Source organism: Acomys russatus, chromosome 17, assembly GCF_903995435.1.
Source record: "Acomys russatus chromosome 17, mAcoRus1.1, whole genome shotgun sequence".
Classification (NCBI taxonomy): Eukaryota; Metazoa; Chordata; class Mammalia; order Rodentia; family Muridae; genus Acomys; species Acomys russatus.
The window spans coordinates 62108605-62129279 of NC_067153.1; the positions used below are offsets into that span (position 1 = coordinate 62108605).

General features: G+C 51.2%; 1 protein-coding gene across 1 annotated transcript in view; it reads left to right on the forward strand.

Moving 5' to 3' along the window:
• The window catches only part of Dip2b (disco interacting protein 2 homolog B), a 172057-nt gene that overhangs the window by 150281 nt on the left and 1101 nt on the right, over nucleotides 1-20675 (forward strand). The window contains exons 27-37 of the mRNA XM_051160350.1: nucleotides 2039-2160; nucleotides 4421-4532; nucleotides 5357-5466; nucleotides 5869-5999; nucleotides 9527-9695; nucleotides 10525-10695; nucleotides 12563-12624; nucleotides 14158-14215; nucleotides 15507-15581; nucleotides 16946-17123; nucleotides 20022-20145. Of these exons, the coding sequence (XP_051016307.1) occupies nucleotides 2039-2160; nucleotides 4421-4532; nucleotides 5357-5466; nucleotides 5869-5999; nucleotides 9527-9695; nucleotides 10525-10695; nucleotides 12563-12624; nucleotides 14158-14215; nucleotides 15507-15581; nucleotides 16946-17123; nucleotides 20022-20145 (1312 nt within the window). The remainder of the gene's footprint in view (nucleotides 1-2038; nucleotides 2161-4420; nucleotides 4533-5356; nucleotides 5467-5868; nucleotides 6000-9526; nucleotides 9696-10524; nucleotides 10696-12562; nucleotides 12625-14157; nucleotides 14216-15506; nucleotides 15582-16945; nucleotides 17124-20021; nucleotides 20146-20675) is intronic.

The following is a 20675-nucleotide window of genomic DNA, read 5'->3' on the forward strand; positions in this document are numbered from 1 at the left end:
AGGTTAAGGACGAGGACCTGCACTCAGATGCCAGCACCCAGGTAAAATGTGAAGCTTTGAGCCACTCAGTGAACTTAGTGGGTAAGGTTGCTTGGCACACAAAGAAAATATAAAAAACTGGTGTGGTGTTTCAGTGCTAGTGCTGCAGAGGCAGGCACGTCCCTCAAGCTCAGTGCCAGCCACACTGCTGCATTCCTAGATTCAGTGAAAGACCCTATCTTTAAAAAAAAAAAAAGAGGCTGGAGAGATGGCTCAGCAGTGAGTTCTTGCTGCTTTTCCAGAGAATCAGCTCCCAGGGGAATTCTAGCACTGTGCGCTTTTCTGGCTTCTGAAGGCACAAGGTTTCCCTACGGTTGAGCACAACAGAGGAAGCCAACATCAGTCTCTGACCTGCCCCTGCATGTGCACACACTCACACTGACCTGCACCTGCATGTGCATACACACTCACACACTGACTTCCTCCACACACACTGATCTCCTGGACGTGCATACACAAGTACACATACACACACAATGTAAATAAACAAGCAGTCAGTAAGCACAGAGTGAATACGTGAATGAGTGAAGACAGATTGTAACTACATGACTTTTGGGAATCAGAGAAGCCAGGCATCTTGGTGGTCGCCTATTTCCCATCACCCTGGGAGCCAAGTCCAACCTGGGCAGCACAGTGAGACCCGATCCATTACAAAAGGGGGTTAAGGGCTGGAGGAGGAGGTCAGTGGTGGGGCACATGCCGAGGCTGTGGGTCAGTCCAACACTAGAAACACAAAGGACTGATCTGTAGAAGTGAGGAGCAGAGCTATTGTCAGCAGCGTCCCCCAGAGCACATGTGTGTGGACTGTGGGCAGTCACTCTGCGTCCATCCTTCATGGTACAGCTTCTCTTCAAAGATGAACGTACAATCTATGTGTGAAAATTTTATGCAGATAGTCATTCTTAGGACTTATGTACACATTAGTAAGTGTGTGTGAGTGTGGGTATGTGACATTCTTAGAATGTATGTACTCCTTAGTGTGTGTGGGTGTGTGGTGAGTGTAAGTCAGGGGGCAACTTTTAGGAGCTGGTGGTCTCTTTTCCACTGTGGGAACAGGATTCGAACTCACGTCAGCAGGTGTGCACAGCACGGGCCATCTCACTGGCCCAGTGCTCAGAATTTCAGATGAGAGATTGAACTGGAGAAAGCAAAGCACAGGGATGGTGCATTTCCGGTCTGTGTGCTCCGTCCCTGTCACCGCGGTTCACTGTTCCTCACCCCGTCTCCACTGGACTCTACGCTTCTTACCGCGCTGCTCGGTACAGTGTGGACACGAAGGAAGCCCAGCAGCCGTCTACTCTAGGAGGGGCATGTCTGTGTGAGCACGAGGTCATGAGATGCACAGCACTGGGCTGCACGTTGACCCACACTGTTGCTTTTCCTGCAGCAGCTTTGCACCAGAAAGCTTGGCGGGCCTCACTTCTCCCCCATCTTTATTTTCTTAGTTAAATACTTTTCATTTCTGCAGTTGTTTCCTCTAAGAAACAGCAAGCCGCAACAACCTGTCCTCAAGCGTCTGTCAGGAGCTCAGTGCTGGGCTTGAGGCTGGAGCTCACCGACAAGATAGTCGCCAGCCATGTGTGAAACTCGGGGTTCAATTGCTGGCAGCACCCAAGTGTGTGTGTGTGTGTGTGTGTGTGTGTGTGTGTGTGTGTGTGTGTGTGTGTGTGTTTAAGGATGGTTGTAAGCTGATCTTGAGCCCTCGCAGTGTGCCCGGCTCAGCATCTGAAGTGCCAAGGATGCCCCTGCCACACTTGCTGTGCTTCTTCATCACTAGAGTCTGTTCTGTCAGTGTCCTGGGTAAATGCTGTAATGATCCACATGAGTCAGGTATGCTGATGTCCCTGTGACCCGCTGCTGAGAGAGCAGCCTAGAGAGTAACACTAGTAATTAAGTAGCCCCCTTGTCACCTGGTTGGATATGACTGGAGGCTGAGAGTTTAGTTCCTTGGTGACGCAGCAGCTAAGTCACTCCCCTGACAGTGCCTTCTGTCTCGCAGGCATAGAACTGATTGCCGCGTTTTACGGCTGCCTGTATGCGGGGTGTATACCTGTAACCGTGCGGCCCCCTCACGCTCAGAACCTCGCTGCCACCTTGCCCACGGTGCGCATGATCGTTGATGTAAGTGCCTTCTTTATCTCTTCCCATTTCACAGGTTGCTGAGACCCCTTCATACGCCCTGGCTCCCGGCTTCATACGGTGGCGTGCGCTGTGCGCCTGTGGTTATAGCGCTTGGGAAGGAAGAGGCAGGACTTCGAGCTCCTCAGGGACCATGTTTGCGTTAAAACAAGCAAAGGCAGGCGTGGTGGCGCACCCCTGTAATCCCAGCAGGAGGCAGAGGCAGGCAGGTCTTTGTGAATTCAAGGCCAGCCTGGTCTACAAAGTGAGTCCAGGACAGCCAAGGCCACACAGAGAAACCCTGTCTCAAAAAGATAAAAAACAAAGCTGGCCGTGATGGCACATGGCTTTAGTTCCAGCACTTGGGAGGCAGAGTTAGTTGAATCTCTGTGAATTCAAGGCCAGCCTGGTCTACAGAGTCTGGGATAGCCAAAGCTAGACAGAGAGACCCTGAAACACGCCCCCCCCCAAAAAAGAACCCCCAAAAAACGAAGAAACAGGCAAACAATACTAACAACTTTCGCCTATCTTTTGTCTGGCCAGAGTGGCCGTCACTGTTGAGTGAGGCGCCCAGAAGAGTGATGACTGGGGCCGGAAGTCATGTGTGAGCCCCGAGCACTGGGAGTAGAGCTGTGCTTCGGAATGTGTCCGGGACTCTGCCCCCATTCCTTTCTTAAACGTGCTACTAACAGTCTGACTTTTTTTTCCTGCACAAGAACCAGCATAATTTTTCGTGTCCAGTTCTCCCAGTCAGGTCACTTTTATTTGGGTTAATTTTGTATATTTAGCATCAAAAGATGTGTAGGGGAGGGACCTCGCAGGCCCACAGGAGCGGGCGTTACGGGACCTCGCAGGCCCTAAAGGAGCGGGAGTTACTTTCTTTAAAAGTGTGGTCACTGATAGGTTGCCATGTCCCAGTGGTTGCCCCATGCCTGTGTGGAGATGGGCAGCACTGGCTGCCTCAGGAGCTTAACAATAAATAAATTCAAATTAGAAGGGAGACCCATGAAGCTGGGAGGGAGATGAGATGAAGGGACTTGGAGGAGGGAGTGGGCTGAATATAATCAAGATACATCGAATAGTACATGAAGTTATCAAAGGAGAAATAAAAATAAAATTTGTTTTGTTTGGGTATTTTGTTTTTCGAGACAGGGTTTCTCTGTGTTAGCCTTGGCTGTCCTGGACTCCCTTTGTAGACCAGGCTGGCCTCGAACTCACAGCGATCCACCTGCCTCAGCCTCCTGAGTGCTAGGATTAAAAGTTTGTGTGCCACCACGTCCGGCAAAAATTAAATTTTTAAACAAGCTCTGCAGAGCTTGGAATATGGTTCAGGGGTTGAGCACTTGTTAATCCTTGGCAGTGCCAAAACAGACAAAAACCCCTGAATTTTGTTCTGGAGAAGATGCAAGGTTGTATGTATTCTTTCTTTCTTTCTTTCTTTCTTTCTTTCTTTCTTTCTTTCTTTCTCTTGTTTTACAAGTCAGGGTTTCTCTATGTAGCTCTGGCTGTGCTAGAACTCGCTGTACATCCCAGGCTGGCCTCAAATTCAGAGATCCTCCTATCTCTGCCTCCTGAGTGCTGGGATTAAAGGTGAATTAAAATGGAATAAACACACATTGTGTAATATCCTGAACCTGGAACAGGAAACCTGGGCCACTGCACCGACAGGCAGCACACCCCTAGAGCCGCTGCTATGTATGTCAGCAACCTTGGCTTTAGCAGCATACAGAGATGCCCAGCTAGAAGATTTCATTGCAGTTTAATTTAGGAAAAGCAACAAATGCAAACAGACAAACAAAATCCTTGTTAGTGCCTACAGAGAGGCCTGGAATTGTGCTGTGTGTTTTCTTTATGTTGATGCACTCTGTGGGTGAAAGTAGGTCACTTTGCCTTTCCCTGCATGGCTGAGCAGAGCGCATTTGCATGGGCGCTTTGGTCTGCTCCATGGCCTCACACTGGTGTGCACTAGGTCTAGATTGCACACCCAGTTCTAGCGTCCCACCACGTCCTCCCATTCCCTAAGTACCACAGGATCCATGTCTTTGTTCGTTTTGTCTTTACAGAGATTAGGGCTGCAGGGTCCTTCCTGAGAGTGTAACTGTTGTTAGCAGCAGTCCTTGTTGTTAAAACATGTCCATCATCCTGGTAGAATTAAGTGTGACACATTTTCAGAAATAAAAACACAAAGGGAAAAGAGTGACACAGCCCTTTCAGATCAGCCAGTGCTGAGCCTCCTGGTGTTCACTGCTGCCTCTGTGTCTAGGTCAGCAAAGCAGCGTGTATTCTCACCACGCAGACTCTGGTGAGGCTGCTGAAGTCTCGCGAGGCGGCTGCAGCTGTGGATGTGAAGACCTGGCCAACCCTCATTGACACAGGTGAGGGGGTGTTCCACCACCAGAGGGTTCCCAGGGTCTCACACCAGCTAGCTTCCGTGTCACAGTGCCTGTCAGCTGTTGCTACAGAACAAAGCCAGACGTCTACACCCCATCTCAAAAAAAAGGGCAAAACTGGGCATGGTGGCGTGCACCTTTAATCCCAGCCCTGGGAAGGCAGAGGCAGGTGGATCTCTGTGAGTTCGAGGCCAGCCTGGTCTACAAAGAGTTCAGGACAGCCAGGGCTACACAGAGAAACCTTGTCTCGGAAAGAAAAAGAGAAAAGGCAAATAGTGTTTCATGATGCTTTCCACATCATCTGAAGGTGGCTGTTTTATGGCCAGCTCCATGTAGGTCTGTGTAGATCCAGATACAATACTGAGGCAAGGGGCTGGAGAGAGAGCTTGGTTGGTGGCTTGCAAGAGTAAGGTGCTCAGTTTGATGTCCCAGAACCACATAAGCACTGGGCACGGAGGTGCTCGCTTGTAATCCCAGCACTAAGGCGGTGGAGAAGGCCCATAGAGCTTGTTGGCCAGCCAGTCTAGCCTTCTTGAGAGCCCCAGGACAGTGCGAGACCCTGTCTCCAAACACCAAGGATGGCTGGGCAGGGCGGCGCCCTTCACCTGCAGATAAAGTCACATGCTGTGGAATTGCTGGTGCCCTTTGCCTAGTGGATCACAGCCCCGCCTTGCTGAAGATGACGGTCATGAGCTGCGGGGTTCAGCACAGGAGCGCAGGCCTCCGCACTCCCCAGAAGCAGTGAGGGAGGGATGGCTTCCGTGTTGCAGCATGTCCACTTGACAGCAATCCTCCTCTTTGCATTGCAGATGACTTACCCCGGAAGCGGTTACCTCAGCTGTATAAACCACCCACCCCTGAGATGCTGGCGTATCTGGACTTCAGTGTCTCCACCACGGGCATGCTCACGGGAGTGAAGGTAAAGCAGTCATACCCGCCATGGCTGCTGCTCCGGGACCTCAGAGTGGGGGCTGGCTGCCTGCTATAGCGCCGGTGGGTGGAGGATCAAGTGTCCTGGCTATATTTAATTCTGAGCACTGGCTCTTCCGGAGAAAATCATCCCAAAGGATTTGCACTGCGAAGTGCTGGGGCTGAATACAGATGCTTCAGATAGTGCGCGCTCTGGGCACAGTCAGTTTGCAGCGCTCACCTCAGGTACTGTGAGACTGCCAGCTACGGACTAGAATTCTGTCATTTGTACTTAGGCTATAAAACAATAAAACCCACATGTCCTACTGAGAGTTTGGGGAGCCAAGCTGACGAAAGCAGGTCCTCTAGTGTGGGGTGCCAGCTCCCTCCTGTCTGTGTCCTTGCTTTGTAGATGTCACATGCTGCAGTCAATGCTCTCTGTAGAGCCGTCAAGCTGCAGTGTGAGCTGTACTCTTCCCGGCAGATTGCCATCTGCCTCGATCCCTACTGTGGACTTGGCTTTGCGCTCTGGTGTCTCTGCAGGTAATGGAGAAGCCCAACCATGGGCTTGTGGGCACTGTAGCCATCTCACCCTCCCTTTTGCTCATTTTGTTTGGTAAACTTTGAGTAAAATCCTGCTTTTTCCAAAATACAAACACCTTATATATTTCTGATGTTTGCTTAATTTTATTTATATTGCTTCTTTCATTCTCTTCACTTAGTTTTATTCCTTCTATAAAATGGCACTGTTCCCGTTACCTGCTTTCTGTTCCATCCTGTAATCCGAGTTTTAGAAGCAGAGCCAAGTTAGAAGGATGATTCTCGGGTGAAGTGAGACATGTTTGACAGCCAGCATGTACCCCGAGGCTTGGCAGGAAGGGCATAGTGGAATGCAGTGACATCATGTGGCTGGAGCGCAGCAGTTTGCCCTGGCCAGATTGCTTCCTGAGGACTGGCAAGTCCCTGCTCTTTTTACTGCCTGCCAGGAAACTATCTCATGCCTGAGTTTTCACTTCCTGTGCAGACACCATGAATGTTTCCCAAGTGCCTGTCACTCCTCCAGCACTGTCCTCCTGTGTCCCTGTCTCCATTGGGGTGTTCTGTCTGCCAAGGCCCAGATGAAAACTTGGGCATTATCTTCCGCTTGCGTTTGCACCTCAGTCTGTGTAGCGCCAACACCTATCTATACATTAAAGTCATTTCTGGGTCTTGGGAAAATTCAACAAGACCAAGAATAGTACTTGTACCTGTAATCCTAGAAATTTGGGAGGCTGAGGCAGGAGAATCATAAGGCAACCATGACTGTATAACAAGACCCCTTCTCAAAAAGGAAAAAAAGGGGCTACCGAGATGGCTCAGCACTTATGAGCACTTGCTACTCTCATAGAGGACTCACGTTCAGTTCCCATCACCCACATGGTGCCACAACCATCTGTTGCTGTAGTGGCGTGTCTTTAACCACAGTGGCAGGGCACTCCCTTATTTCCACCACTGGGAGCAGAGGCAGGCAGATCTCTTGAATTTGGGGCAAGCCTGGTCTACAGAGTGAGTTCCAGGACAGGCAGGGCTACAGGACAGAGAAACGCTGTCTTGAAAAACCATAAGAGCTGGGCAGTGGTGGCGCACGCCTTTAATCGCAGCATTGGGGAGGCAGAGGCAGGCGGATCGCTGTGAGTTCAAGGCCAGCCTGGTCTACAAAGAGAGTCCAGGACGGCCAAGGCTACACAGAGAAACCCTGTCTTTTTTTTTTTTTTTTGGTTTTTCGAGACAGGGTTTCTCTGTGTAGCCTTGGCCATCCTGGACTCTCTTTGTAGACCAGGCTGGCCTTGAACTCACAGCGATCCGCCTGCCTCTGCCTCCCGAGTGCTGGGATTAAAGGCGTGGGCCACCACGCCCGGCAAGAAACCCTGTCTTGATAAACCAAAAAAAAAAAAAAAAAGAAAGACAGACCATAAAATTTTTTAAAAATGTAGATAAATAGATAGATAGATGGATAAAGTGAAACAAAAATCTTTTTAAAGGGAAAAGAGCATAGCGTGCTGCCTTGTCCTGCAATTCTAGCACTTGGTAGACTATAATGAAATTGGCCATGAGTTCAAGGCCTCCCCTTGTGGGCAGGTGAGATCACTGCATCTTCACACCCTGGCAGAGTACCATTTTCCCTGGAAGAAAGAAGCTGATGAGGTCTTCTTTGGGCTGAATTGACCCAGACCCCAACTCTGGTATTCGTAGACCCTTGGTCCTGGGTTTAGAGGGGTAGTCTTCAGGCCTGTAGTCTTCACGCCTGTAGTCTTCATGTCTGTGGTCTTCACGTCTGTGGTCTTCATGTCTGTAGTCTTCATGTCTGTGGTCTTCACGTCTGTGGTCTTCATGTCTGTGGTCTTCATGTCTGTGGTCTTCATGTCTGTGGTCTTCATGTCTGTGGTCTTCACGTCTGTGGTCTTCACGTCTGTGGTCTTCAGGCCTGTAGTCTTCACGCCTGTAGTCTTCATGTCTGTGGTCTTCACGCCTGTGGTCTTCACGCCTGTGGTCTTCACGCCTGTAGTCTTCATGTCTGTGGTCTTCACGCCTGTGGTCTTCATGTCTGTGGTCTTCATGTCTGTGGTCTTCATGTCTGTGGTCTTCATGTCTGTAGTCTTCATGTCTGTGGTCTTCATGTCTGTGGTCTTCACGCCTGTGGTCTTCAGGCCTGTGGTCTTCACGCCTGTGGTCTTCATGTCTGTGGTCTTCACGCCTGTGGTCTTCAGGCCTGTAGTCTTCACGCCTGTGGTCTTCATGTCTGTGGTCTTCATGTCTGTGGTCTTCATGTCTGTGGTCTTCATGTCTGTGGTCTTCATGTCTGTGGTCTTCATGCCTGTGGTCTTCACGCCTGTGGTCTTCACGTCTGTGGTCTTCACGCCTGTGGTCTTCACGCCTGTGGTCTTCACGCCTGTGGTCTTCACGCCTGTGGTCTTCACGTCTGTGGTCTTCACGTCTGTGGTCTTCACGCCTGTGGTCTTCACGTCTGTGGTCTTCACGCCTGTGTCTTCACGTCTGTGGTCTTCACGTCTGTGGTCTTCACGTCTGTGGTCTTCACGTCTGTGGTCTTCACGTCTGTGGTCTTCACGCCTGTGGTCTTCACGCCTGTGGTCTTCACGTCTGTGGTCTTCACGTCTGTGGTCTTCACGTCTGTGGTCTTCACGCCTGTGGTCTTCACGCCTGTGGTCTTCATGTCTGTGGTCTTCACGTCTGTGGTCTTCATGTCTGTGGTCTTCACGCCTGTGGTCTTCACGTCTGTAGTCTTCACGCCTGTGGTCTTCACGTCTGTGGTCTTCATGCCTGTGGTCTTCATGTCTGTGGTCTTCATGTCTGTGGTCTTCATGTCTGTGGTCTTCATGTCTGTGGTCTTCATGTCTGTGGTCTTCATGTCTGTGGTCTTCATGTCTGTGGTCTTCATGTCTGTGGTCTTCATGCCTGTGGTCTTCATGCCTGTGGTCTTCATGCCTGCGGGTCTCACAGGTGACTCCCCCTTCCTTCTGTCTCATCCTGCTGCACTCTTGGGATTCAGCCCTCACCATCCCTCGCCTGGACCACCATAGCTCCTTCTAACATTTCCCAGCCTTCAGGGCTCTGCCTCCAATTCCTCCTCCCTGTTGGTTTTATAAAGACACAGCCACAGGTCAAGGGTAAAGTGTGACAGCTTCGTGTGACAGCTGCGACCTTCCACAATTGCTCTGGACTCCCTCCCTCTGCACTCCACTCCAGCAATGTCATGCACGCTCCATACTCCTCTGCCTGCCCACCCCCCTCCCACTTCCAGACACTCCTTGAGTGCTCCCCACCTAGCGAGGCACCGGCCCTCACTTCCTTAGTTTGAGTGAATTGACTTTATTCTGAGCTCTTGGCTCTTGCTGTGAATTTGTACCCACACCTACCGTAGCCTGCTTGTCTTCTGCTCCCCTGTCTTGTGAGTCATACAGGAATAGGAGGAATGGTCAGCCTGTACCCAGTGTGGCCATCTGCCGTCCCTTCCCTGCTGGTCCTCTAAGATGCTGAGGTAAACGAGTCAGCTCTCTACTTCCTTTTCGCAGCGTCTATTCGGGTCACCAGTCCGTCCTGATCCCTCCTGTGGAGCTGGAGAACAACGTCTTCCTCTGGCTCGCCACTGTCAACCAGTACAAGATCAGGGACACCTTCTGCTCCTACTCAGTGATGGAGCTCTGCACCAGAGGGCTGGGCAACCAGGTGGAGGTGCTGAAGGTGAGCACAGCCGCCGCAGGCAGGCCCCGTGTCCAGCGTGCATGTCTGTCTGTCCTAAGCCTTCCCTGGCCAGGGCTTAGTAGATAGCTTTAACCTTCCTCGTCCTAACTTAGCGCATTCTTTCAAAGCCTAATTGTATTCTTTGTGGAGAGGGAGAGAATCTATTTATATAGTAATATAATTATTGTGTGTATTATAATATATGTAATACTGGGTATGGGAAACTCACCCAGTAAAATCAAAACCCCAGAACCCTGGAAACCCTGAAGAACAGGCCCTCATTTATGTGTGCACCCAGTGACCATGTATGAGGAAGGCAAGTGCTGAATCCTCTTTAACAGAGAAATAGGGCTCCAAGAACTAAAACAGAGGCGGCAAGTTAGCTGTCCAGGGCTCTGGGTTTCTTTCTCTTTTTCTCTCCTCCCAGCCTCCCTTCCAAGAAAGGTTTCTGTGTGGAGCCTTGGCTTCCCTGGCCTCCAACTCACAGAGATCTGCCTGCCTCTGGCTCCAGGAGTGCTGGGATTATAGGCGTGTGCCACCACGCCCAGTTTGGGTTTGTTTTTCTACTATTCCTAGCAAATGAGAGAAATCTGAGGGAAAGTGGGCAAGAACCAATGTGTTGCTGAGAAAAGAAAAGCCTGAGAGCTTGGGCTGTAGGCCCCCACCTCCTTTTTGCAGTGGTAATGATGACGTCCAGGGCATGGACACTGTAGTCTAGCGCTTCCCACCAGCCAGGGGCCTCCTCCTGAGCTGAGCTCTTCTCTGTCCTGAGAAGGCAGTCCTTGGCTTTTCCTGAACAAGAAGGACTCTTCCTAATTATGTCTCCCAGACCCGAGGGATCAACCTGTCCTGCATCCGGACCTGTGTGGTGGTAGCAGAGGAGCGGCCCCGCATCGCCCTCCAGCAGTCCTTCTCCAAGCTCTTTAAAGACATCGGTCTGTCCCCTCGAGCTGTCAGCACCACTTTCGGATCCAGAGTCAACGTAGCGATTTGTTTACAGGTAACCCTGTGCAGTTGCCATCGTTCTTGCTGTGCGGCTTCTTTGAGACAGAGTCTCTTTGTTGCTTCACCTTGAACTCACAGCAGTCCCCCTGCCTGAGTCTTCTGAGAGAGCTAGAATGGCAGGTGTGGGGTTTTAGGCTTCTTATTCCGCCTGCTCTAAGTGCTTATGCCCCTCTATAAAATGGTACTTTGTTGCCCCAGGGTTGGCCCACGGGTCCCAGGGTTGCTGAGGAAGCACTCACACGCGAGCATGCCAGTACGTAAGGCTCCTCGTGCAGTGTGCTCCAGGAACCTCTGCTCAGTCCAATTTGGTTTTTGTTTTTCAAGACAGGCTTTCTCTGTAAAGCCTTGCGAGTCCTGGACTCACTTTGTAGACCAGGCTGGCCTCAAACTCAAAAGATCTGCCTGCCTCTGCCTCCCAAGTGCTGGGAGTAAAGGCATGCGCCTGGCTCCAATTTGCATTTTATTAATTAATATACAGCCAGCTCGGTGTGGTGGCTCACGCCTTTAATCCCTGCGCTCTGGAGGCAGAGGCAGGCAGATCTTGTGAGTTTGAGGCTAGCCTGCTCTACAAAAAGTAAGTCCAGGACAGCCAAGAATACAAGAAAAACCCTGTCTAGAAAAACAAACTAACAAAAAATTAATATAGAGCCTTCTTTTTTTCCTGTCCCCCATGTTTTGCCTTTTAAAAATAAGCCTGCATCTTTTGGCACATTGTTCTGGGTGGGTCTAGAACAATCTTGTTTTATGCTGCTTGGCAACTCATGAGGCAAGAACTGTACCCAGATTGCAAGAACCCCCAAAAAGACCACCAGGACTCGATACCGATGCAGTACACACGAGGACCTTTAATTTTTTTCAACTTGAGCTGTCCTCTGACCGGTCACCAACACAGTGGTATCCAGAAAGAGCCTTGAACTCTGAGCTGAGGGTAAATTTATAGGTTCCTATCCCTCCCAGTGCCCCAAAGCAGGGAAGCTCCAGCCTGGCAAGTGCCTCCTGGTTGAGTAACATAAAGAGGCCTGATGTCTCAAGGAGACAGGCTGCAGAGAAGGCTCCAAGGCCGTCCATGGCTTAGCTTTCTGTGTTCTCTTTGTTCACTGCCTTGTCCAGGGAAGTGTCTGGTTTCTCATTAACCCTATCTCTGGTGAGCAGAAAGGAATGTGGCCATAAAACCAGGTCTTTTATCAACTCTCTCTCTGGTGGGACCCTGCTGGTCAGTCACTAGGCAGTGGTATCTCTGGTGGGGCTCTTTGCAGCTGTGAGCCCAAATTTTACAGCTATGTTCCTACCTTTTAACTCTGTTTCTTCAAGGAGCTTTATGACCCTGAGATGGGTGCAGAGGCCATACGTGGTTCCAGCAGCCTACCTAGCTATGTGGCCTTTCGCCATAGTGTCAGTGGCCATCCGGGTGGATTGCTAGAGCACAGTATCATGTTAGCTCAGGAGGGAGTGCAGCCCCGGCTACTCCCTGGATCTGCCTAACTGCTTGTCCTCTCAGAACATGCATGGATGAGAGTGGCTAAGACTGTGAGGTCTCCTGTGACCCTGGTCAAGCTGCTTGCAGGAGGTGTCGATACTTTCCTGTGGAGCCCCTTTGTGCCCCTTGCTCTCACCACTCCCTGCTCTGAGCCGTGGGTGGGGCCCTCCCCCCCCCTCCCTCTCCCCTCTCCCCCCTCCCCTCTCCCCCCTTCCCTCCTCCCCAGGCTCTGTGCTGCTTCACTGCTGTAGAGAAAGGCAGGAGGAAGCCAGTGCCAAGCCTGCGCGAGCGGAGCAAGCATGAGCTTCCTGAGGGCGCTCCACATCTGTGGAGCAAGGCTGTTCCTTCGGGCTTCACACAAATGTTGTGTTGGTCTGTTCTTCAGGGAACCTCGGGGCCTGATCCCACAACCGTGTACGTAGATCTGAAGTCGCTGAGACACGACAGGTATGGTGAGCCCAGAGCCTGGGGCAGCGTCAGCACCGCTGTCCTTTTCGTGTTTACACCGTGAGGGGTGGTACCAGGAAGGAAAGGACTCGCGTGTCTGCCATGAATAAATTATAGAATGTTCGCTTATGGAAAGAAGGTGTAGCTCGGCATGGTGGCACACGCCTTTAATCCCAGCCCTTGGGAGGCAGAGGCAGGTGGATCACTGTGAGTTCGAGGCCAGCCTGGTCTACAAAGTGAGTCCAGGACAGTCCAGGCTGCACAGAGAAAAACCCTGTCTCAAAAAAACAACAAAAAAGTTTAATCTTCCAGTTGCTTCATTGGTATTGATTTTGGGGGTTGTTTTCTTCATACAAGGGGTGGGGTACAATTTGAAACCCCAGTTTGTTATATAGCCTAAGCTGGCATAAGACTCACAGTCATCCTCCTGCCTCTGACTCTGCTAGATTACAGGAATGTGGAAGCACATTGCATTGTTCATACTAAAATGTAGTTCCTAGCTCTATCAAAATACCTCTGTGGGGCTGGGTGTGGCTCCAGCAGAGGCAGGTGGGTCTCTGTCAGTTCCAGGCCAGCCTGGTCCACAGAGCAAGCTTCAGGACAGCTAGAGTTACACAGGGAAACCCTGTCTCCAAAACAAAAACAAGCATGGATAGTGTCACTGCTCTACAGCTTAAAAGTAAAGATAAACAAGACAGCACTGTCTGACTCCAGGGTTTGCAGAGCTGAGCGCTTGGTCCCACAGTGAGCTCTGCTGAGATGTTGAGCCCGTGCACTCTAGGCTGGTGGCATACCGAGGCTACACCTGTGCTGAGCTGCTTTTGTATTTAATGTGTGCTCAAGCGTGTGTGTGTGTGTGTGTGTGTGTGTGTGTGTGTGTGTGTGTGTGTGTGTGTGTGTGTGTGTGTGCGTGCGCGCGCGCGAATGCACACATGCCAGAAGACTGCCCCGATGGTGTTACTCAGTTCCTCAGGGACCATCCACCTTGATTTATTTATTATGTACACAGTGTTCTGCCTGCATGTACACCTGCAGGCCAGAAGAGGGCACCAGATCTCATTATAGATGGTTGTCAGCCACCATGTGGTTGCTGCGAATTGAATCAGGACCGTGGAAGAGCAGCCAGTGCTCTTAGCCTCTTGAGCCATCTCTCCAGCTCCCTATCTTGAGTTTTGTGACAGGCTTGCTGAATCTGCCAAAAATGCTAGCCATGGAGCCTCATGGAGCCCTCTGTCCCTACCTCCCAGCACCGCTGTGTTCATCTCACAGCAGGTGTCTTATGTAGCTTCCCTGCCCTGGAGAGCCTTGCCCCTCACATCCCCTAAGACCTCCCCATGCCTGGGAACACTTGGTTGTCACAGTAGGAACTGCTAGTGAAACCTAGCAAGTGGGGCAGGCATCAAGAGTGGGGAGTGTAGGAAAACCCTGCTCTGGTGGGAACAGAAGATGCTAGTCAGACACCTTTGGGGAGCAGCTGCAGAGGTGAACTCTGTTTTAGAGAGACTGTATACATTCACTGCTGTTCGTCTGCAGGGTCCGTCTTGTGGAGCGGGGTGCCCCCCAGAGTCTCCTGCTTTCTGAATCTGGAAAGGTACTCTTCTGCTAGCTGCTGGGGGAGTGGGCTGGAGAAAGAAGCCTCAAGCCTGAGGGGGGAGCTCAGGAAAGCCTGGTGTTTCACTTTAGCAGGTGATTTCAGATGCATGGAGAGCACATGTGGCCTTGTCTCCATAGTGCTTAACCCCGCAGGCATGCCGTTCTGTGCTGATGACCTGGCAAAGTCGATAAACAGGACATAAAGAAAGCGAGTTCTGTCTGTGAACACTAAGGTTGAAAGTCAGGTGCAGGCCGTAGGAGAGCTAGCACCCACAGGGTAGCAAAACGTAGTGTTGCCTACGGAGGAAGCAGCAGCTCTGCGAATTCCTTCACCCCCTTCCCCTCCATCCCCAAGGGCTCCCTATCCCCATTGTCCCTCCACCCTGCAGATGTCTCAGGGTCCCGCCTAGGAATGCCAAGGCAGAGAAGAGAGAAAAACCAAAGGACAGCCTGCCTAACCTCCCCTGCTCACATCACCCACGGTGCCCGTGGGAGCAGGGATGTCATGTCATGAGGGCAGGCCGGGGCTTAATTCCCTTCCTTCTGGTTGTAGAGACTTAAGCCCTGGGAGTCAGCCTTGGGCTTTAGACAACTAAGCTAAAAGTTAACAGGGCATGAAGCAGGTAGCCAGAATGGCCCTCTCACCTGCCTTTTTGGCTAGAAAGGTCTTTGTGCATACTAGGCAAGTGGCTTACTGCTGAACTGCACTCCTGACCCGAGGAACACCTTTGGTGAGCCTTGTGCTCAGCCAGCAGTTTCTTTTCCCTCCGGGATGATCCTGATGCCAGGGCTGTCACTACTGTAGCGCCCCCACTGCCACCCGCGCTGGCTGTGAGTGGGCTCCAGGTGGACACAGACAGACAGACAGACAGACAGACAGACAGACACACACACACACACACACACACACACACACACCTGTCTCTCTTTGGGGAAGGGTTGAGTTATGTGCCAGAGTCTCACTGTTGTGGCCCTGAGCAGAGGCTTCTCATCCTGTGAGGAGATGGCAGTCTGTGTTCTAGTTTGAGAGTGAAACTTACTGGTCCTTGGGTCTCCAAGATGAGGAAGATTGACCAAGAACAGACAAGCACCACAGGGGCCCCTCAAGTGATGGCCACTTCCATCCGCTCCTGCCATTTCTAATCAGACTTGGAAGACAAGTTCCTAAAAGCCATTAGTTGTTTGCAGGGCGGGGGTTGAAGCCGGATGCAGGTGGTAGGTGGACCTGCAGTAAGGTAAGCACAGCCCACATGTGAGCTTTGGTTGAACTGTTTCCCTTTGGTCCTTAGATCTTACCTGGAGTAAAGGTCGTTATTGTTAACCCTGAGACCAAAGGACCCGTTGGAGACTCTCACCTTGGTGAGGTATGTAGGAATCTCGTTCTCACTCTGAAATCAGTCACCAAGATTTTCAGGTCGCCTACTGTATCCCCCGCCCCCAGTGCTGTTTACTCTGAACAGCTGGCTATGGGAAGGGGCAGAGGAGGAGGCTGAGATAGAACCCTGACTGGGTAGAAATGGTCTTGGGTGTGTTCACTGCTGCCCCTGGCCCGAAAGCTAACTGGCCACACCCTGCCTGCTCCCACCTATGAACAGCTGGGACCAAGGGAGCCACATGGATACGTTGTTCATTCTCCTAAAGTTACAGCCCCAGATTTATTGGTTTTGCTCTTTTGCTTAGTATGGAAACCCTCTTAAGGCTCTTTTCCCGTGTCTCTGAGGAATGCTGATGGGTCCATAGCTTAATGGGAGGAGTCTTGAAAGTGTAGGTACCAGAGAGCCACCCTGCCACCGTCTCCGTCACTGTTCTGTTGCAGGAAAGAGAGGCAACTACTATACGAGAGTGCATTTAATGGGAGCTTGCTGAGACTTCAGAGGTTTATCATGGTGGAGGTTTATCTGGCAGGCACTGGAGCAGTAGCTGAGAGCTACATCCTGGGGGCATGGAGACTCACTTTTGAACCCTCCAAGCCTTCCTCCATCAAGGCCACACCTCTTAATCCTTCTAATCCTTTTAAATAGTGCCAAGTATTCAAATGTATGAGCCTATGGGCCTGTTCTCATTGAAACCACTTCAGCCAGACAGCAGCCTGTCCAGGCCGGGGCCTCTGCTTCCTTCTCAGCACTGGCTCCTTGTTTTCAGTCAGGATGACACGCACCTCACAGAAGGACTAGAACCCGCATGTACAGTGCGCAGACACAGGCTGTTGCTTAAGTTCTCCACAGGTCTCATGGTGGCTGTCCTAGCTTTGTTATCAGTTGTTGCCCTGTTTATCCACTGTAAACGCAAGTGTCCTTTGCTGGAATCCCAAGAGCCTTGTGCCATGGTTACACCAGAAGTGTGGTAACTGTGCCTTGGTGCTTTGTGGGACTCTGGAAGCTGGTGAGAGTGAACCCAGGAAGACAGTGCAGTCTAGTGGTTAGGAGATGCTTCTGGTGCCAGCCACCAGGGCAAGGGTTCCTTTCTTGTCCTGCCTCATAGGAGGCAGAACTTTTAGACTTGTCTTTCTATCAGTATTGTGAAAATAACAGTGATTTGGCTCTGTGGCCGCCCTGTGTATCAGAACTGATGGAGATCAGGCAGTGAAGTCCAGCAGAGAGCAAATGCTAGGCACATGACGGCTACATGCTATTGTGGCTGTGGTCGTAATATGAAAATGAGATGTTTTAAAAATCCCATTAATCTGCCCAGGAGACTTGAACTGACACAGTTGACTTTCCTTCTGTAGATCTGGGTGAACAGCCCACACACAGCCAGCGGCTACTACACCATCTATGACAGTGAGACCCTTCAAGCTGATCACTTCAACACCCGCCTGAGCTTTGGGGATGCTGCCCAGACACTCTGGGCCCGGACAGGATATCTCGGGTTCGTCCGCAGGACTGAGCTCACAGCAGCCACTGGAGGTATTGTCCAGCCTGTTCTCTTCCCAGCTGCCTGGTCCACCTAGCAGTCATTGGCTGGGCACTACAGTCCCTCTCTGAAGTCACTCACTTGAAGTAACTTTGCCTTCTGAGGACTGTCAGGGGTTAGAGCAACTGGAGATGGCTCCTAAGGATGGGCAAGAGCAGACTGAGGAGGGCTGACACCGAGAGCTGACTCGTCTCCTGGGACAGCTCTTTGGCTCTTCTGCCCTTGCAACATCATTTTGAGTACAGGAGGAACAGAAACATTCTGTTTTTGTTTTTGTTTTTGTTTTTTCAAGACAGGGTTTCTCTGTGTAGCCCTGGCTGTCCTGGACTCGCTTTGTAGACCCGGCTGGCCTCGAACTCACAGCGATCCACCTGCCTCTGCCACCACCGCCTGGCCCAGACTTTTCTTTTGGTGTTTTTGTAGACAGGGTTTTTCTGTGTAGCCTTGGCTGTCCTGGACTCTCTTTGAAGACCAGGCTGGCCTCGAACTCACAGCGATCCACCTGCCTTTGCCTCCCAGTACTGGGATTAAAGGTGTGCGCCACCACACCTGGCTCAGAAACATTCTTAATCCATGAGGGTGAATTGGTTCTTTTTTGATCTAACTATGTAGCCCTGGCTGGCCAGAGACTCACAGAGAATCACTTGTCTCTGTCTCTGGAGTGTTGGAATTAAAGGTGTGCACCACCATGTTTGGCCAGGGAATTGCTTCTGAAGTGGACACAAGCCTGCTTTTCGGCAGCGCTCTGTCAGAGGACTCAGTAACGCTGTCCTCTGCGCAGATGCTTATCACAGCCTCTCTGCCCCCTGCTGCACACTGACTTCCTGACTGGCATTGGCAGCTGCTGCAGAACACTCAGCACTAGCTGTGCTGCCGTGAAGAACTGGTGCAGACAACATGCTGGGCTGGGAAGGGCGGGAAGGCCTCAGCCGGACAGCACTACTTCCCTTAGCTGGCAGGGGGTCATTTCTCCCTGTTTCTTGGGAAAGCTGTTCCAGGAGGTGGGGGCTGCAGGCCCTAGCCAGGTGCCCTGGGTGTGCTTTGTGACTGTGAGCAGTCACCGCACCTGTCTACTGAACACTTGGAGCTGGTGTCTTCTGTGTCGTGGAAGGGATGTGGTGCGCTCAGCACTGGCACATAGGAAAAAGCCACATAACTCAGTTGCTGCTGCGTTTCTGCTGTTGTTGCATCATCGGATAGAAGTTCTCTTACCAGCAGGCATTGCAGAACCACTTTGCTTCTGTGTGCTTGCTGGGTTGAAGCTGGCCACCCGCTCTGCAGTGTCACTTCCCTCACCTCAGCTCTGTGAGGACAGCTAGAAATGTGGTTCATGACTGCCGCCCCGTGGCTTCAGATGGCCTTCCTTCCCCTTCCCCAGCCTTATCTAGATAATTCTTGATCACTTGTCAAGGCTCAGCCATGGCTCAGCATTTCCAGTTCTTTTTAATCCCTTGTCGGGGCTCACAGGTGTCCCAACCCCTCAGGCCTCGTGCCTGCTCCTGCCTGCTCCTGCCTGCACTTGACTCGCTACAGAGAGATCCCTGTGTACACATCCCCCAGCTACATCATGTGTTTTCGGGGGGGGGGGTTGTTTTTGTTTCGAGACAGGGTTTCTCTGTGTAGCCTTGACTGTCCTGGGCTCACTCTGTAGACCAGGCTGGCCTTGAACTCACAGCCATCCACCGGCCTCTGCCCCCCAGTGGGATTAAAGGCGTGGCCACCACGCCCAGCATCTAGCTACATCTTTACAAAACAAATTTTGTTTACTAACTTAATTAGTGTGCGTGTGTGTCTGTGTGTGTTTGTGTTTGCACGTCTGTGCACATGATGGGAGAAGAGAAAGAGAGAGTTTGTAGGGCTGGGTGTTCCTTCCACTGGTGTGTCCAAACCAGCATCTCTGCTGGGCCATCTCACCAGACCCCATCGAGGTCTTCAGAGCAAGACCTGTTTTATTGTCTCTGTCTCCCTAGCACTTTACACAGCTCACATAATAGAATAACAGTAATAATCACATCGTACCATCATCATCATCATCATGGCTACTTTCTCACATGTAACAATATATCGTATCAACCACCTTGCAAAACCAGCAGTTAGAGAACTTGCAGCTCGTCCAGAGGACCCAGATTCAGTTCCCAGTACCCACATCAAGAAGTTGACAACCACCTGTAACTCCAGCTCTAGAGAATCTAATATTTTCTTCTGGACCCTGAGGGCACCTACACTCATATGTACACATATGTATACAAGGCATACATGGATACACAATTAAAAAGCAAAAACTCCCCCCGCCCCAAAAAAAAGGCATGGGCCTGGGGACAGTTTGCTCAGTGGTTGAAGGTACTGGCTGTTCTTCCAGAGGACCCAGGTGTGATTCACAGCACCCACACAGCAGCTCACAGCTGCAGCGCCACCCTCTAGGCACAGTCATACACACAGGCGATACCCATACACACATGAAATAAAAACAGTGTGCATGGTGGTCAGAGGACACCTGTGCGGTCAGTTCTTTCCTTCACCTTTCTGTAGGTTCTGAGGACTAAACTTACCTCCCGTGCCATCTTCAGTCCAAACTGCAGAGTGCGTCCCTCACAGCGGCCGTTTACCCTTATTTCTGACTCACAGAGCAGTAGCAGGGCTCGGGACCTTACTGAATTTGCTCAGAGTCATAGCCAGCTGACTGGTGATGTCAGTCCTGTCTCTTTTTCTAGACAGAGTTTCTCTGTGTAATACTAGCTGTCCTGGACTCTTGTAGACCAGGATGGCCTTGAACTCACAGAAATCGCCTGCCTCTGCTGGGATTACAGGCATGTACCACCATACCCGGCTCAACCCTGTGCCTTTTCTTGTATGTGGTGAGTATCTGAGCCTGTGCCTCCTCCTTTTTTCAGAACGTCACGACGCCCTGTATGTAGTGGGTGCGCTGGATGAGACACTGGAGCTAAGGGGATTACGATACCATCCGATCGACATAGAGACATCTGTGTCCCGAGTGCACAGGAGCATTGCTGAATGGTAATTTCCCTCATCAGCCTGTTGCTCACCAGAGCCAAAAAGGCCTTGGAGCCTTAGTGGAGTGTGGTGGAACACTGGAAGTGAGTGCGTGTGTAAGGGCAGGCTTACAGCTAGAATCAGCAGGTCACCTGCCTCTCAGAGTCAGTATGATGTGGTAAGAGTGACTGTGACTTAAGGTCAAAGGCCATTGAAAGGCTCCCCTTGACCTGCGAGGTGCCCAGTGGTCTTCACCACCGCGCCTGAGGACGGGGGCACCGCTTCCAGAACCCACAAGTAAATGTTAGCAAATGCTAAGAAATTACTAACAACAAAGGCTCACCTAACCCTACTTGTGCTTCCTGGTTACCAAAAGGATCAAATCAGCCTGTGCTTTTTCTCAGTGGAAACGGAAAGGCGAGGGTTACACCTGCTGCGGGGCCTGTCTTTCCCTTTCAGCACTCTCCAACCTCATGCCAAGGGGAAGTTCATTCAAATTAAAACTGCGTTTCACCTCCTGGCTTCATTCTGGGCTTTTCTATGTCTGTGTATGT